At 52.3% G+C, this 18153-nt stretch overlaps 1 protein-coding gene across 3 annotated transcripts in view; it reads left to right on the forward strand.

The window, feature by feature from the left end:
• Positions 1-398: 398 nt before the first annotated feature.
• Positions 399-18153, forward strand: part of Cttn (cortactin) — a 34066-nt gene continuing 16311 nt past the window's right edge. For all 3 annotated transcript variants that reach the window (XM_020185383.2, XM_020185384.2, XM_020185386.2), the window contains exons 1-8: positions 399-468; positions 5542-5647; positions 7692-7778; positions 7895-7968; positions 10724-10853; positions 14342-14452; positions 14655-14709; positions 15669-15779. In XM_020185383.2, the coding sequence (XP_020040972.1) occupies positions 7692-7778; positions 7895-7968; positions 10724-10853; positions 14342-14452; positions 14655-14709; positions 15669-15779 (568 nt within the window). In that variant the 5' untranslated portion in view covers positions 399-468; positions 5542-5647. The remainder of the gene's footprint in view (positions 469-5541; positions 5648-7691; positions 7779-7894; positions 7969-10723; positions 10854-14341; positions 14453-14654; positions 14710-15668; positions 15780-18153) is intronic.

The raw sequence follows: 18153 nt of genomic DNA on the forward strand, positions 1-18153 counted from the left end.
TGGACGGACAGAAAGATGAAGGGTGGGTGGGTGGATGGATGGGTGGTTGGGTGGGTAGACAGACTGAAGGATGGGGATCGGTGTTTGATGGACAGAGGGGTGGATGGCGTGGAGGCTTGTTCCCTGCGGCTGGCCATGGCGCTGTCCCCCTGGGAGGCTGTCTTCCCTTTCTCTCGCGGGCAGGGTCTGAGTCCTAAGGTGCCACCATGGGGGGGCTGTCCCTGGACACCGTCCTCCACCCACGTGCACGCCCGGGAATCCCACAGCCTGCCTTCGCATCCCGGATCGGGGGTTTCCACCCCCACCGCAGCACAGCCTGCAGCAGCCTGGGGTCGCGAAGGGGGCGGGGCGGGGGCGGGGCCTCGCAGGTCCCGGATGTGGCCCCGCCTCCCGCGGAACCGGAAGTGAGTGGGCTGGGAGCAGCAGGCGCGACAGGGCCCAGGCTGATCGGGCCGAAGACGACGTGGGGTGAGCGGCGGGCGCGGGCGGCCCTGCACGCGGCGGGCGCGGGCGGAACGGGAAGGAAGCGGTCGTCTCGCCGCGCTTCCGCTTGCGGTTTCGGGCGGGGGAGGGGGAGGGAGGGCAGGCGAGGAGTCCCCGGCCTGCGGCGGGGGGGCGGGCGGGGTGCAGGACCGGGATTTCCCGGGGGCGGGGGCGAGATGTTGGTAATCGAGGGTCTAGAGGAGGGGTAGGAGCTGGGGGGCCGCGAGGAGCTGGGGAGGAGGAGGCCGGGGCCGGAGGGGGAGGGGCGGGGCACCGACCTGAGGTGCTGGAGATCCCGGGGTCTAGGGGAAGAGGTGGGGTTCTGGGAGGGTCCTTGAGATCGGGGGGCTAAGAGGGGCGGGGGCTCTAAGGAGGCTCCATTCCCAGCGCTCAGGGAAAGGGGTGAGGGCCTGGGAGATCCCCGGGATCCGAGGGTCTGGGAGGAAGGGCGGGGTCTGGGGTGGCCCGGGTTCCACCGCCTAGGAGTAGAGGCGAGGTCGGGGCAAGGGGCGGGGATTTGGGGAGGCTCTTGTCAGCCACTAGGGGAAGGGGTGGGAGGTTTGGGGAGTCCCCGGATCCCAGAATTTAGGGGAAGGGTCGGGGGTCTAGGGAAGCCCAGATCCGAGCGCCTCGGGGAAGGGATGAGGTCCTTGAACCTAGGGGAAGGGGCGAAGTCTGAGGAGGCCCGGGTCCCAACGCCCAGGGAAAGCATTGGGGAGTTTGGGAGGCCCCGGTGTCCCAGGATGTAGCGGAAGGGGCGGGGATCTGGGGAGGCCCAGGTCTGAGCGCCTAAGGGAAGGGGTGTAGGGTGAGGGACGGGGTGGGGGGTCTGGGGAGTCCCCGGGGTCCGAGGGTCTAGGGGAAGAGGTGGGAGGTCTGGGGAGGCAGACTAGCGTCTAGGCGGGGAGGTGGGGAAGCAGGCGGGGTGGGCATTCCCGGGCGCTCGTGGGCACCGCGCAATGGGGTCAGTGCGAAGGCGGCGCGCGCAGCTGCCGCGTGGAGCCGGGACCTGGACCGCTTCGCTGGTGTGTGCGATGTCGCTCCGGGGTGTCGGGCCCGCGTGGCCACGAGAAGTACCGCGTCGGGGTCACCGGGGAGGACTTGCGCACTGTGTAGAGGCACCGAGGCCCTCGTCGCGGTGCCATCTCGGCTTTGACCTGGCCGGCCCTGGCCTTGTGAGGGGCGTGACCCGCTCCACCAGGCCTGGCAAGGCTGCGGATGGGAGCGCCGCCTGGGTGCGGGGCAGGGCGGATCCCGTCCGAGTGAGTCACCGCTCCGCTCTCATCCCTCTGGTTGGAGAAATATCCATCAGAAATTCAAGGAACCAGAAAACTGCTTTAGTGGGACCTTCAGACAGAAAAATAAAGAGCAGAGGGGGATGCAGAGTCGTTTCTGATATTAGGTCCCCCTTTATGAAGTGACCCTCCCTAAAGCTGACCCTTACTGGGAGCTTGGACTCCTCTTATAAACACTGCGAATTGCAGTGAACATAATGGGCGATTCAGACCTCTGGCCTGTGCCCATGCAGAAGCTGCCAGAGGTCAAAAGTGACATGTGAGTGCCTGAGCACCCTCACCTCTTGTGTTGTGTTCTTTGTCCTGGGCAGCTGACAGCGGGGAGGGTGTCCCTGTGCACCCCAGTGAGGCTGCAAGTGTGGTGTGGGGACCAGTCACCCCCATGCCTTTCTGCTCTCTTTGGCTTCCTGCTGTTAGTAGAGAGCTGGCCGCTAGGTGTGGTCATCTGGGCAGTGACACACTGCTCTGGGGGAGGACCTTCCTGTTTGTTTTGTGCGGGGCATACTGCTGCCCTGCTCACACTCAGTGTGCGCATGTGGTAGTGGTCTGCGGGGCCTCGCATTCACCCATCTGTGCAGGAAGGCGTTAGCTGTTCTTTCAGCAGTGGTTTTGTAATAGCTTTATGAAATATGCTCACATTCTGTGCAGTTTTCCCATTTAAAGTGTATGCTTAAAGCTGAGGGAGGGTGAGGCAGGAGGGTCATGAGTTTGAGACCAGCTTGGACTATAGTAAGTTCTAGGCCAGCTTGGGCCACATAGCAAAAAATCAAAAAATCAAGCAAACAAAAGGCTGTGGGTGCAGCTCAAGTGGTAGAGCACCTTCCTTGGGAGTGTTAGGGCCTGAGTGCAAACCCCAGCACTGCCCAAAAAAAAGTGCAACTCAGTGGTTCTTAGTATATCAGAATATTCTTAGTATATTAACATAGTGCAACCATCATCACACTCAATTCTACAACAGTCTTACCATCTCAGAAAGAAACTTCAGAATGGGCACACCATTAAGGAAGCTGAGGCAGGGGGTTCTCCACCAGCCTGGGTTCTCCACCAGCCTGTTTTTTTTTTTTGGTGGTACTAGGGTTTGAACTCAGGGCCTCCACCTTGAGCCACTCCACCAACTTTGTTTTATGTTGGATATTTTTGAGATAAGCTTCGAGAACTATTTGCTTTAAACTGAGATCCTCCTGATCTCTGCCTCCTGAGTAGCTAGGATTACAGGTGTGAGCCACTGTTGCCACTGATGCCGAGCGAAACCCTGTATCTTTTAGCCCTGACTTCATCCCACAGCCCTGGGCAACTACTAATGTGCTTTTGGTCTAGATTTACCAGTTCTGGGTATTTCATATATATGAAGTAATAATCTGTGGGCTCTTGTGCCTGACTGCTTTTATTGAGTGTTTTCAAGGTTCATTCACAGTGAGGTGTGTGTCAGAGCTCTGTTCCTTTTTATGGGTGAGTAATATTCCGTGCATGGACCTAACTCATGTTATATAGATCTGCTCATCAGCTAGTGGGCTTTGGGTTGTTCTGCTTTTTGATTAGAATGAATAATGCTGGGTGGACATTCACACACAAGTGTTACAACCAGCACAGATGTTTTCATTTCCCTTGGGTGTTTCCCTAGGAGTGGAGTTGCTGGGTCCTGCGGTACCTGTATTTTCCATTTTTACCAGTTTCTTCTCACCCTCATTAACACTTGCTATGGTCTTTTTTTTCCTTCAGTGCTGGTGACTGAATCAGGGTTTTGAATATGCAGGACATACACTAAGCCATGTCCCCATCCCCTCTTTTTGAGATGGGGTCTCTCTTTCCCAGGCTGGTCTTGAGCTCCAGGGCTCAAACAGTTCTCTGCCTCAGCCTTCCCAGTACTGGGGCGACAGGCGCATCCGCCCGCCATAAATGGGTTACTTCATTATTAAGTTCTAGGCACTTTTGTGTATTCTGGATATACACATTGAAAACAGTTATCTCTCAGCTCATTTTTCCACTTTCTTTTTTGTTTGTTAGTTTTGAGACAGCCCAGGCTGGCCTTGAACTTTCCATCCTCCTGCCTCAGCCTCCTGAGTGATGGGATTAAAGGCATGTACTACCATGCCCTGCTCTTTTTCTTTTCTTTTCTGTGTGTGTGTTTCTTTTTAGTTTCTTTTTTTTTTTTTTGGTGGTACTGGGGTTTGAGCTCCACTGCACGCTTGCTAGGCAGGTGCTCTTACCATCAGCTCTTTTTTGTGATGGTTTTTTTCGAGATAGGGTCTTGTGAACTATTTGTCCAGGCTGGCTTTGAACTGTGATCCTCCTGACCTCTGCCTTGTGAGTTGCTGGGATTATAGGTGTGAGCCACGGGTGCCGGGCTTCTGCTCTTGCTTGTGTTTAAGAAACTATTGCCAGGATGTGAGGGCGATCTGGCTGCGACATCTGTCACCCCATTGATCGCCAGGGTTGATTCGGCTGATCTGGCTGGCTAGGCGGGTGTCCCCTTCCTCCCTCACCGCTCCATGTGCGTCCCTCCCGAAGCTGCGCGCTCGGTCGAAGAGGACGACCATCCCCGATAGAGGAGGACCGTTCTTCGGTCAAGGGTATACGAGTAGCTGCGCTCCCCTGCTAGAACCTCCAAACAAGCTCTCAAGAAACTATTGCCAAATTCAGGTTATGAGACTTACACCTATTTAAGACTTTGATCCATAGTTGCATTAATTTTTTTGCATGTTGTGAGGGAGGGGTCCAGGGGCCTTCTTGGGATCCAAAAGCTTATTTTTCAATATTTTTGTGATTTTTAAAATTTTAAATATTGAGAGGATAGATGAGTGTGGATGTGAGCCTCTCGCTAGCTGTCCTCTGGTGAAGTTTTACAGGACTTGCTGAGTGCACTACTTGTATAGTAGCCAGAGATGCTAAGCAGTCAACAGAAGTTAGGCTTTCCAACAGGGACTAGGCGAGTAAAGGAGCAAGTAGTGGGGTCAGGAACCAGATAAGGCATTAAGATTAGGTATGGTGGGTCAGCCAGGCGCCACCTTCTAGTTGCTGAGCATGTGACATGAGTGGCTCTGCCTCTGCCTGTTCTAGGGATGGGAGAGGGGTCTGTTCTCAGCGGTGTCCAGTTGAGGCCGATGAGTGGTGCTGGGGAAGAGGTTGTGTGTTGGGAGCTTGGCCACTGTCTGGGGGTCTGGGATCCTGTTTTCTGTGCACTGGCTACACACAGTCATGAGGGCCACAGCTGCTTCTGCCCGGCTCTTCATCTCTGTGCTTCCCCTCCTGGAGACAGCCACCCTGGTGGCTGTTCCACCATGTGCATCGTGGTCCCTTCAAGGAGTGTTTTCCTATTGTTATTATGATTTTGATTTTTTTGACACAGGGTCTCTTTATGAACTCAAATCCTCCTGACTAAGCCTCTCGAGGGCTGGGTGAACAGGTATGCATCACCGCGCCTGGCTCCTATTATTACTTTGAAAATTCACAGGAATAGAAGTTTTTTTGTCCTTACTAGTGTCATAAATCAGAATGAGCAGAAATGGAATTGATCAGAATTCTAGCAAACTGGAGTCATCTGCTAGTAGTTAAGGCAGTGGTTTGTTTGCATAAGAAGCAGCACGTCGAAGTTGGGTCGGGGACTTCTTGCTTCTCTAGTTCGCCATGCAAATGCTCCCCCCCATCGTGACCAATCTCATTGCGTCAGGGGTTTCTTTGAAAACATTTCTGCACTTGTACTTGGATTTGCCCAGAGAGCTGATCAGCAGACACTTCTGAGCTTCTGCCCCTAATCTCCTTACAGACGAAATCACTCCCAAATGCCTGGACATTCCTCATCGGATTACTGGGTTTCGAGCAGGGCCCTGTGAGCCACCTTCCCTCAGCCTTCAGCCCAGCCTGACTGAAAGGTGAGCACTGTGAGCTTTCCAGATTCTTTCCTCTGTATGGCAAGGTGAATCCCTCATAGCCGTGTGGGCGTGTAGGGCGAGGGACCATATTTCCTGAGAAGAAATTTCATCCTTTAAGAGCGAAGTCGAAGGCTGGGTGTGGCAGTGCCGGCCTGTGATCCCGCCACTCTGGTGGTAGAGGTGGAGGACTGTACAGGCAGCCAGGGCAAAGTTAGCTGGAAATGCCACCAAAACCAAACTAAAGCAAAAGGCTGGGGGCATGGTCAAGTGGTAGGAAGTGTGAGTTCAAACCCTAGTACTGAAGGGGAAAAAAAAGGCGGAGGGAGGGAGTGCAGAAGGTCCTGGACTTGAGGATGGAAGGCAGAATGTCGGGCCCTCAGACGCAATGTTAGAGTCATGCAGATGCACTCCCGTCTGCTGGTGGAGCTGGCTTCTAGAAAGGCCAGTGTTTTGTGTTCTTCTAGTCTTTGCTTGGTAGATCCGAAAAGTAACAGGCAAGCAGCTGCGTCCGCCTTGACTTGGGGTCCAACAGAGACCTCTGTCTTTTCCTGTGCCTTTTGCCGGGTAGAGAAACTGGAGGCAGCTGAGGTTCTGCCATGGGCAGCTCCCCAGCTAGGATTGTTAGGCAGAAGTGGGCCTGTGGCACACCCTTTAGCTTTCCTGAGGCCATGCCTCCATCTAGAGTATCTGGTCTTGCCTCACGGTGCTAAGGGAGTCATCTGCTCTTTAAAGTCCTGTCAAAGCTGATTCTGTCTGGGAACTGCTTGCCATGTTCTGGACATCTAGACGAAGTTTGAGGTGGCCCTCATACCAGGGGCGTTGTAGGGCCTCTTCCACCTGGTTTCCTTGCCCAGGTGAGGCCATCTAGGAGTCTGGGTATGCATACCCTGCTCTAGCCCTCCCTTGCAGCTTGGATGTGCACCTGAGACCTAGCAGAGCTGGCAGGGCAGCTGGGAAGGGAGACAACTAGCCAAGGCCTTTGTCCCTCCGGGATTCAAAGCTACAGGAGCTCCTGTGTGGAGCCCGACGAGGAATTGGTTGCCCTCAGCTCAGACCCTTGGCCAGACCTTTGGTTGGTGGAATTGAAACATATTTCAGTTACTTCCTGGCCTAAGTGAAATTTGATCATTGTTTCTGTGGCAAATGAGTCAGTTCTTCTCATGCAAAGGCTAGACTTTACCTTTGAAGTTGCAGATGGAATGATGTCCTCATGTCGCCTCTGTTCTCTGTAATAGATAAAACCTGTCAAGTGCTATAGAAAAAGTGACTCCTGGCTTCCAGAGCCCTGACACAGGGACAGTTGCACCTCGCTCTGTGCATATAGATGGCAAAGCACCCTCTGCTAAATGGCCTGAAACATTTATTAAATTATCAGTCGAAATTATGACAATCACTGTTGTGTTTCCAGTAAATTTTCAAAATGAAAAGTGATAAACTAAATGCAACAGGGATTTGCGGTCAGTGACATTTGGTGCTTCCATAAGCTGTTACCATGGGTCTCGCAGATGAGGGACATGGCCTTAATGAGTGAAGTGAGTGCACACCCCTCTCTTATTGTCCAGACAACGTTCTCACTTGACTTGAAGCCAAAGAGTATTTCTGTGGCGTAGTTCTGATGCCGCTGACAAATGTTAGAATTAGAACTCTGTTTTTGGAGAATGGGGGTGGGACTGGGTTTGAACTCAGAGCTTCATGCTTGCAAAGAATGCCCTTGACTGCTTAAGCCACACCTCCAGTCTGTTTTTGCTCTGATTATTTTGGAGATGGGGGTTTTAAGAACTATTTACCTAGGCTGGCCTTGAACCTCAATTCTCCTAAACTCAGCCTCCCTAGTAGCTGGGATTACAGGAATGAGCCACCAGCACCCAGCTCACATGAGCATCTTGACCCTCAGCTGTCATTCAGGTACAGTGTTGGTGAAGGACCAAGGTCCTGCAACTCCTGCCCTCCACCGTTGTGGTGTCATGTTAGCTTTAGTCAGAGCTTCTGTGGGTCTCTGTGGTGGCCCTCCCCAGTCTCCCTAACCTTGATGCTACTCTTGCAGATGTGGAAAGCCTCTGCAGGCCATGCTGTGTCCATCACCCAGGATGACGGGGGAGCCGACGACTGGGAGACAGACCCCGATTTTGTGGTAGGAATCACTACCTACCTCTCTCTGAAAGTGATTTCCTGGGTTTTGTTTGATTGGGTTGTTGGCTTGTTTGCACAGTCTGAGGTGTGGGTTTTACTCGTAACTTTTCTTTTCAGAATGACGTGAGTGAAAAGGAACAAAGATGGGGCGCCAAAACTGTGCAAGGGTCCGGGCACCAGGAACACATCAAGTAAGAGCCTTTGTGCATCTTTCAGAGCAAGATGAAGAGCGCTGTGAGGCAGGCACGCGCCTCTTGTGGCTGTGCAGGGCTGGCTGGGTCAGAGTTCCCTTTGTTTCTCCCACTGGCCTGAGGCTCATGCAGTGGGTGGACGTAGGTGTGACGTATGCATGTGTGTGTGTTGGTGCTCAGCAGTTGAAAATTCCCATTGCAGATGACCTCTATCTATCATGCTGGTGTCTGCTTGTACATGCCATGGTTTTCATCAGGCAAGCTCCTCTTCCTACATGGGGGCCTTTCTAAGCAGCGAGGCGTCTCCCAGTAGCTTAGACCCCAACCTCGCCCCTTACCTATGTGATTGTCTGGAAGCTTTGTGCATTGCAGAGCTCAGTAGTTGGGTACTGTGAGCAGAGCTTAAGATAGGAGAATGGAGCAGGCGAGTGTGTCATTGTGGCTGACGTGCACTACCTAAGGAGCTAGCTGTCCGAGCAGCTCACTTTCTGACAGGAAGTGTAGATAAAAGTGATGGCCTGTTTCAGGCTGTGCTACCTCAGGGCATGGCTCCTGTTCCTGAGGACTTGGGGAAGGCCTGCCCTGTCTCCCTCGGTCACAGTGTCTCTGCCTGAGGAATGTTTATTGTCATCCTGAGGAGGCAGGGTCTGCGTGGCTTTTCGGGAGAATTTTCTTTTTCTGTGTGTGTTTTTGAGATGGGGTCTCGCTGTTTCACAAAGGCTGGTCAAACTCCTGGGCTCACATGATCGTCTGGCATGGTGGCTTTAGACCTCAGCGTTAGTCTTTCCCTGGCCTGCTCAGTCCACACCTCCCGCAGAAGTGGCCTGAGAACGCAAAGCTATGGTGCATTGCAGAATTCAGTAGTGGTACTGCGAGCTGAATTCCAGGCGTTGGGGATAGCAGCGCATGATTGTGAGTGACGTGGCACTGTCTAAAGTGGCAGCGGCCCCGAGTCAAGTTGGTTAAGGCATTCAGCCCGCCGCTCCGCCCTTCTGTTCTGTGGCTCTGGAATGGGTGGCAGGGCACATGGTCTCCAGATTGGAATCTGAGAGGGACACATTGGTGTGGCTTGGTTCTTGACACCTCGTGGTCCCTCCCAGGTTTTAGAGCTGGTGTCTTTCCTTCCTGTGCTCATAAAGAGGCCTGGTGTGGGTGGATTTTATCCATACTCTTAGGAGTCTTTTTTTTTTTTTTTTTGCAGTGCTGGGGTTTGAACTCAGGACCTTGTGCTTTCAGGCAGGAGCCACACACTCACTCTGTTTTGCTTTGGTTATTTTTCAGATAGGGTCTCCTATTTTTGCCCAGGGCTGGCTTTGGACCTTGGTCCTCCTACTTATACCTCCTAGGTAGCTGGACTTACAGGCATGTACACTATGCCTGGATTGTTTTGCTTGGTAACTTTTGCCTAGGCTGGTCTGGAACCGTGATCCTCCCCTCTCTGCCACCCACATAGCTTGGATTACAGGCATGCACCACTATGCCTGACCTCCTGGGATAGTTGTCTGCTGGCTGTGCTGGGGTCTCTTGGTGATAACTGTTTCCTGGACTGCCAGGTTTTGACCACATCTTATGATCTGTTTTACTACCCTTGGTACTTAAAATTAAAATTGGTTTTTATTTTACTTTATTTTTTTGAGATAAGAGTCTGCTGTGAAGCCCAGGCTGGCTTTGAACTTGAGGTCCTCCTGCCTCCTGAGTTCTGGCATCATAGACCTGGCTAAAAGTAGCTTTTTAAAAAAAAAAAAAAATTTTTTTTATTATCATGTTGCTGTACCAGTGATACATTGTAACATTTACAAAAGTTCTTACAATATATTGTAAGTTGAATTCGCCCCTCCGTAAAAGTGGCTTTTAGATGGTTAATTCTGAATGTCTTTCATCTCCTCCTTGAAGGTATACAATGCTGTAGCGGTGGTTGGGTGTGGTGGTTGACAACTGTGATCTCAGCTACTTGGGAGGTGGAGATTGGGAGGATTGTGGTTCAAGGCCAGTCTGGGCAAAAAGTAAGCAAGAACCCCATCTCAACTAAATAAGCCGGGTGTGGTGCATACCTGTGATCCTAGGTACCCAAGAGGCATAGGTAGGAGGATAAAGGTCCAAGGCTGGCCCTGGACAAAAATATAAGACCCTGTCTGAAAAATAACTAGACCAAAAAGGGCTTATGGGCATGGTAGAATGCCTGCTTAGCAAGTATGAGGCCCTGATTTCAAACCCTACTCCTGACAAGAAAATAAATAAGAAAGACTAGTGTGGGGTGTGGCTCAAGTAGTAGAGCACCTACATAGTGCAAGGCCCAGAGTTCTAATCTCAGTACCACCAAAAAATACCCCCCAAAAGACTAACTCTCGATGTTCACACCACTGGGCTTCTTCTAGTGGGTGACCTTTGGGATCTAGAGGAAGGGACCTTTAGCTTTGTGTCACTCTCTGCTACTCCCTGCCTCTGGATGGCGTTCGCACCGCTTTGAAACGAGCAGCTTTTCTCCAGGTGAAGCTCAGGCTTCAGCAGGGCGGTGGCTGATCCCGCGGTGTGCATTCGGATCAGCCCTCCCATTCCCGTGTGTCTGAGCACGCAGAGGTGGACACACGAGGGGCGGAATGTCCTGGAGGGGATAGTGAAGGTGGGCAGTTTGGTGAGCACTGAATATGGAGACTTGCAGAGGGACCCTCTGCACGGTACCCTTGTTTATCCCACTGGGTGGCAAGGGTGCGCGTCTGTCTTCCTTACTTCTTCGTCTTTTCGTCCTCCCTGCCAGCATACACCAGCTGAGAGAGAATGTCTTCCAAGAACACCAGACCCTCAAGGAGAAGGAGCTTGAAACAGGGCCAAGGGCCTCCCATGGCTATGGCGGGAAGTTCGGTGTGGAACAGGACAGGATGGATAAAGTAAGTGATGAGGCTGTCCGTCCAGCTGGGCTGCTGCCCGTGGGCCGCTCTGCTCCGTTTTGGTGAGGTCGCACCTCACACTCTTCCTAGCCTCACAGTGGGGCTTGCTTTATTGAGGTGAGATTGCACACAGGGTCCTCTGTTGATGAACTCACTTCCTTTGAGCTCTCATGTTTTCTGGAACTTCTTTTGCCATCGTCAGAGGTGCTGGCGCACGACCAAAGTGTAGGCAGGCCCTGAGGGCAGATTGGTCCTGCTGCCAGCTTTGTGTGCACGATAAAGTCCAGAAGCATCCTGACCACAGATGTCCTGGTCACCACTGCCTGCGGTGCCTGCATGTGGCCTGAGTCGTACCAGTCTGCAGAGCCAAACCAGATTGATGGCTCCTTGTTCACACCCGCAAGGACATACCACAATGCCTGGCTGACATCCTGCACGCGTTTGCTGACTTCAAGGAGCACCAGGCCCCAGTACGGAGCATCAGTGCTGGGAAAGACCTGCTCCATTTAACAGCCATGGGCAAGCTCTGGTGGACAGTCATGGAGGTGCCAACTAAACACATCAACTTTGCTTTCATGGTGCTTCAAGTCCTCCCTTCTTTAGAGGAGGAAGTGGATGGGGGCTCAGGAAGGCTGGCTGGGTCCCCAGGGAGGAGGAGGAGAGCACGGCAGGGTGTTTGCATGACTCTCCAGTAAAGCAGGTCTTCCATATCATGCCAGCATTGTGTCAAGGTGAATTTCTGACTCTGAGTCACGTCCGATTACTCTGGACAGAAGTGAAAGGATCAATCGGTGTAATTCATACCTCTCTGCCTCGTGCTTGGGTCAGATTATCATCTGAGCCGGGCCCAGAGGACATGGCTGTGCCCCAGTGAGCCACTTCTCTCTGTCCATCAGCGGATTAGACTGGGGGCCAGAGAGAGCTGCAGTCTGATGAGGACCATGTGCAGGAAAGAGATGGGTGTTTGCTGTGTCACTCCCAGAGACGATGTCCTTATGCTGTAACGGGCAGCGTGGGGAGAAGAACCATCTGTGGGTTCTGAAAGAACCTTTCAGAACACCAGAGCAGGCAGGTGGCAGATCCACATGTCAGCTAGAAGCCCCCCACCCCCAACTGAGCCTGTGCTCACTGGATTTCAGCAGTTAACAGCAAAATTACACACTGGGAAATGGTAATTTATCAAGGAAAAGCTTGGTATCAGGACTTCATTTCTTGCTCCCATGCTGCTGTTGGGCCCAAGCCCATTGGCCCCAGGGTCACTCATCTGTGCACCTGCAGCTCAGGCCTGTCTAGTCTAGGAGGCCTCTGTGAAGAGCTGTGCTATCCCTCACCCTCCTGACCTCCTCCTGCTTGGCCTTGTCTTCCCCGCCTGTGTTGTCATTGCTGCAGCGTGCTGTGGTTTCAAGTGACACTGCCCTCTGATCTGGACTCTTTGAGGGCCGGCCTCCTCACCTTCACTTTGTGCCTGGTGCTGTCTGTGCAGGTGCTCGGGGGACATCTTGTGGGTTCACAGTCCATGTCTCCAGGACCTTCCACTCACTTTGGCAGGGGCTGCCCACCGATGCTCCAACAGTGGGTCCCTGGGGGCGCCATGACACAGACCGTTGGCACAGATGATTCAGGTTCCAGACCTGGGGATAAGTCACTGAGCTGTTGACTTGCCCTCTCCCAGAAACTGAAACAAAAAGGCAAGGTCCCATGTTAAGAACTGAGGAGTGTGTGATAGAGACTTCCATAATTGAGCACGTACTGAGTGAGCATGCCTCTGCGAGAAGAGCGAGGACAGCAGCCACTGGGACTCTGGTCATCCCAGTGTCTGAGCTCATTGGACCCTTCTTTGTGGGTAGAGGTAGCTGTGTACCCCCCACCTCCACTGCAGACCCCCTCCCCATCCCTCCCTGCTGTGGGTCAGGGCCCCGTTCCATGCTGACTGTCTAACTGCAAAGTGATTGCCAATATGAGGTCAAGCAATTTCGAGAACATGGTCATTCAGTCAGAAAGCTGGGGCTACAGCCAAGCTGTTACTCTAGCCACGTTTCTAGAACTGTTTTCCTGTAACTTCTTTCTGATGAAGAATTGTGCTGGGGAGCCCCTGTGGCATGGCTGCCTCCTGTTGACCCTCTTTGGACACTTGAACTCAGGGCCTCATGCTTGCTAGGCACTCTTACAGCTTGAGCCACTCCACCAGCCCTTTTCTGTGATGGTTTTTTTTGAGAAGGGGTCTTGCAAGCTATTTGTCTGGGCTGGCTTCAAACCTCGAGCCTCCTGATTTTCTGCTTCCTGAGCAGCCAGGATTATAGGCATGAGCTGCTGGTGCCTGGCTTATAGACACTTTAGGTGAGACCCTGGAGGCCAAGGGCATCCTGCCATCCAGGGTTTGGAGACTATGGCTCGGGGGCCATTGGCTGCCAACTTCAGCATGAGCCTCACAAGGAGAGAGGGCACCACAGCTCTAGAGGCTTTTCTCATTAGAAGAGGGACATGGAGGTACCTGTGGAGCACCAGTGCTGAGTGCTGCCTGGGTTCACGACCAAACCCAGCAGTTCTGCCAAGTTCTAGGCAGACCAACCAAGGGAGTTATGCGGGATGGCCAGGGTTTGGGCACTTGCAAAGTGGGATAAAGACAGGTTTAGATGAACGTGGGCCCTTTCCACACCTGCATGTGTCACCTTTCCTCACAGTGTGTGAAGAAGCCATCTGGGACGGCCACTGTGAAGAGGGGCCCTGGAGGCCTGATCCTTGCTGGGCTGAATGTGGGTAGCCACGGGGCTGGGCAGCTGTGACCACAGGGTCTGGGGAGACTCCTGGACTGGGTGGTGGAGTAACGAAAGCACCCACGGACTCCGGGCCAGTGAGCGATGTGGCTGTGTTCTGAGAGCAGCAGGGGCCAGGAGCTGGGTCTGGCCTACAGACTGGCTTACTGACCTAGGGTGGACTGTGTGCTGGAACCCTGGGCTCCTCCTACTTGCTTTGCCACTTGCTAGATGTGTGACTGGAACCTGCGTCCTCTGACAGGGCTGGCGATCCCGTGGGTGACGCTGGAATGGGCCCTGTGGGGGCAGCTTCCTGGCTCCGGTCCATGGCACAGGCATTCTGGGGATGTCGAATGTGAAGCTGCATCTTCACTGACACATTTGTGTCTGTGTCAGTGAGTTGGCAAAGTAGCCACCTTCTAATTCCTGGGCCAGCAGTCTGCATGTGACCGTCATGTCATGGATTGCTGACCTTTCTTCACTGTCGTGTTGGATGCTCCTACCTGGGGCGGGGGCAGCCCAAGAGCTGGGTGCACAGTGGAACCATGCACCAGGGCTCGGCTGGCTCAGTGCTGCAGTTCCTCCCAGGAGTTAGGCATGCTGGGGTGCTCTGGTTGTGGTGTTTAAGAAAGGTCCACCTCCCTGCCCGAGGGTGGCCTGCCCTTACTCTGAACCTGGGCTGGGGCTTGATGCATGTGTTGTGGCCAGTAACGCTTGTGTCGTGCTCTGTTCTAGTCTGCTGTTGGCCACGAGTACCACTCGAACCTTTCCAAGCACTGCTCGCAGGTCGACTCTGTCCGGGGTTTTGGAGGCAAGTTTGGTGTCCAGATGGACAGAGTTGATCAGGTGAGGATGGGGGGTGGGGTAGGGGGGCAGGGGGCCCTGGACACAGTGGGGTGTGAATTCACACCACCAGACTTTTTAGTGTGAACTTGATTTACACTTGCCTTAGAAAAATTAACATGGTTTTGTTTAAAAGTTTCACCAGTATGTGCATTCAGGGCGATCGTTTTAGAGGTGTTTACCTTCTTGTTCTCTGTCACTGCAGTCGGCTGTGGGCTTCGAATACCAGGGAAAGACTGAGAAGCACGCCTCGCAGAAAGGTGAGCTGCGAGTGTGCCGTCCAGTGACACCTGCTCGCGTCTGAGGCCCCAGGTGGTCTGGAGGCAGCTACACGAAGTCTGGCCCCTGCATTGAGATGCTGCCGGCTTGTCGTGGATGCCGCCTTCCCTTTATCTGAGCTGCTCCGCCCTGATTTTGTTGGTAGAAACTACATTTGTCACGTTCTTACCGTTGTGACACGTGCATGACCCTTGATGACTCCACACTAGTCTCTGAAGCCACTGTTCCAAGGCAGACATTGTTGCTTCCTTACAGGACATTACTCTGTGTGGTTTTTGATGTGTGTTTTTATTGTTGGTGTTGGGTTTTTAACTCAGGGCCTCATGCTTGCTAGGTACTTGCTCTGTCACTTGAGCCACGCCCCAGCCCTTTCTTGCTTTTAGTTATGTTTTGGATAGGGTCTTGTGTTTTTGCCTGCGGCAGCTGCAGACTGGGATTCTCTTACCTATGCCTCCCATTTAGCTGGGATTGTAGACATGCATCACTACGCCCAGCCTTTGGTTTTTGTTTTTTTGTGTAGCTCAGGATGACCTGGAACTCCTGGTTCTCCGGCCTTTGCCTCCTGAGTGGTCATTGTGGCTTATTTTTTCTGCCTGCAAGGCAGGAAGGAGCTCTCAGTCCAGATGCAGTCACTGAGGCCTGTGCCTAGGGGAGCAGTGGGACTTGGTGAGGTTTTCAGCTGCGGGGCTCTCTCCGTCACTTGACCAGACAGTTTTCAAGTGAGCACGCATCCTCTGCCCACCAGTGCAAGAGAGCTGCCATAGTGTGTGCACGGCTGTAAGCGAGTCTGTGTCACCTGTGGGAGGGCAGGAGGCTTGAACATTTTAAAATGCTCAGTCCCTTGGGTGTTGTCGCCCAGACACTCCTCTTTTGCCTTGTTTGGCTAAAGTGGCAAGTTGAGCTTGTCACCATACTCATGTTGGCGGTCCTGTCTTCTCAGACTACTCCAGTGGCTTCGGTGGCAAATATGGTGTGCAGGCTGACCGTGTGGACAAGAGTGCAGTGGGTTTTGACTACCAGGGCAAGACCGAGAAGCACGAGTCACAGAAAGGTGCGGGGTCTCTCTCTTCTCCCTCTCCCATCTTTCTAGTTTGTTCACAAATGAGAGCATGCTGTTCTGTTTTGTTTTTGAGAAAGGGTCTCACTGTGTAGCCCAGGCTGGCCTCCCAACTCCCAGGCCTCCTGTCTCTGCTTCTGGAAAGCTGCGCTTACAGGCATGCACCACCATGCCTGGCATAAAAGTGCTGGAGAGAATTATTTTTCCTGTGCAAATTGTGTTGTGTTGGACATGCATTTTTAACTTAAAATGTTTGGTATTCTTAGCCAGGTGCTGGTGGCTCACACCTGTGATCCTAGCCACTCATGAGGCAGAGATCAGGAGAATCGCAGTTCAAAGCTAGCCTGGGCAAATAGTTCAAAGAGACCCTATCTTGAAAAAACCCAACACAAGACAGGATGGTGAAGTGGCTCAAATGGTAGAGACCAGCATAGCAAGCATGAGGCCCTGATTTCAAACCCCTGTACTGGAGAGAAAAAAAAAAAAAAAAAGTTTGATATTCTTTTCATAGCTGTACACGTGAAGTTTTTTTTTTTTGGTACTGGGACTTGAACTCAGGGTCTACACCTTGAGCCACTCCATCAGCCCTTTTTTGTGATGGGTTTTTCAAGATAGGGTCTCTTGCCCTGGCTGGCTTTGAACTATAGTCCTCCTGATCTCTGCCTTCTGAGTAGCCAGGATTATAGGTGTGAGCCACCAGTGCCTGGTGAAGTTTACACTTTTGATGGCTGCTCAGCTCCTGTGTCTTCATAGTCTGTCTAAGCACCCTTCAATGTAGACTTTAACTATTTCCCCCCTTTTTTTTTTTGGGCAGTACGGGAGTTTGAACTCAGCCTTATCTTGATAACCTGGTAGGCAGGTGGCTCTACCACTTAAACCACGTCCCCCAACCCTGTTTATTTTTTGTATAGGGCCTCATGTTTTTTGCCCCAGCCAGTCTGGACCATGCACAGTCCTACTTACACCTCCCTCGTAGCTCGAATTAAAGGTGTGTGCCACCATGCCTAGCTATTGGTTGAGATGGGCTCGTTCAAACTTTGCCAGGGCTGGCCTTGAGCCACCATCCTCCTGATCTCTGCCTCCTGAGTAGCTAGGATTACAGCCGTGAGCCACAGCACCTGGGTGGTATTACCAATTTTTAATTGTTAATTTTTAAAATAATTAACTGCTGTCAGGACTGGGATGTGGCTCAAGTGGTAGGCTCTGAGTTCAATTTCCAGAACTGTCAAAAAAAGAAAACCCAAAACAAAAAATACCAAATCAACTTTAGTGAGTATTCTTTCTTTATCTTATACATGAGTGATTATTGAAAAGAAATGATTTCTAGAAATGGGATTGCTGAATCAAAGGATCTTGTCTACATTCTTGATAGGGTTAGGGCATTCTTGATAGTGGGTAGAGCATGTACTCTGCGTGGACATGGCCTTCGAGTAGCCTAACATTTTGGTAAATACTGCCAAATCACCCTGAGAGGCCATACTGTCTTTTTCCTGCACCTTCCATGCTTTGTTAATGACCACTTAGAGAACCTTGCTCCTGTGGTGTGTTTCCAGAGGTGGTGGGTCACCCTGAAGATCCAGCACCTGTGGACGGGGGGTGGCTCATGAGGTAGAGCGCCTGCCTAGTAAGAGTGAGGCCCTGAGTTCAAAGCCTAGAATCCCCAAAAATATAAACTGAAAAAAAGATTCCGCACTGTGATACAAAGGTCATGGCCTGTCATTTCCCCTGTACTGCTTGTTTTGTTTGTCCTGCACATTGCAGAGCTTGCATGTTTTTTAAAGTTTAAATTTTTTTTTTTTCTGGGGGGCATTGTCCCTGGGGTTTGAACTCAGGACCTCACGCTTGCTAGGTAGGTGCTCTTACCACTTGGGTCACTCCACCAGCCCTAATTTTTTTGGGTATCTGGGAGCACAGCATGACAGGTTCCCCTGATGCCAGGGCCTCCTCCATCTTTTGTGCTGTCAGTGTGCGCACAGGGCAGAATCATGCTTCCTAACTGGAGCTGGTTTGGATGCAACTGATGTTTCTAGAAGATGCTCTGTTGTGTGTCCTGCTCCTTGAGGGGCTCCCTGGCACAGTTCTGCTTCTGCTGGGGAAGCAGAGACCTTTGAAATACACTGGCCTGTTGCCGGCTGTCTCAGGAGCTTTAGGATCACTCCTGTACTCTCAGAATGACGGAGGATGCTGAGATTATCAGCAATACTACCCACGTCACTCAGGGTGCTTACAGGGGCCCGAACGTTGTGGGGTTTTTTGTTTGTTTCTTTCTTTGTTTTTGTTCTGGTGATACTGGAGGTTGAACTCAGAGCCCAAGCTTGCTAGGCAAGCTCTCTTCCACTTGAGCTACAGCCTAGTGTGTTTGTGTTTT

This window comes from Castor canadensis, chromosome 1, assembly GCF_047511655.1.
Source record: "Castor canadensis chromosome 1, mCasCan1.hap1v2, whole genome shotgun sequence".
NCBI classification, from domain to species: Eukaryota; Metazoa; Chordata; class Mammalia; order Rodentia; family Castoridae; genus Castor; species Castor canadensis.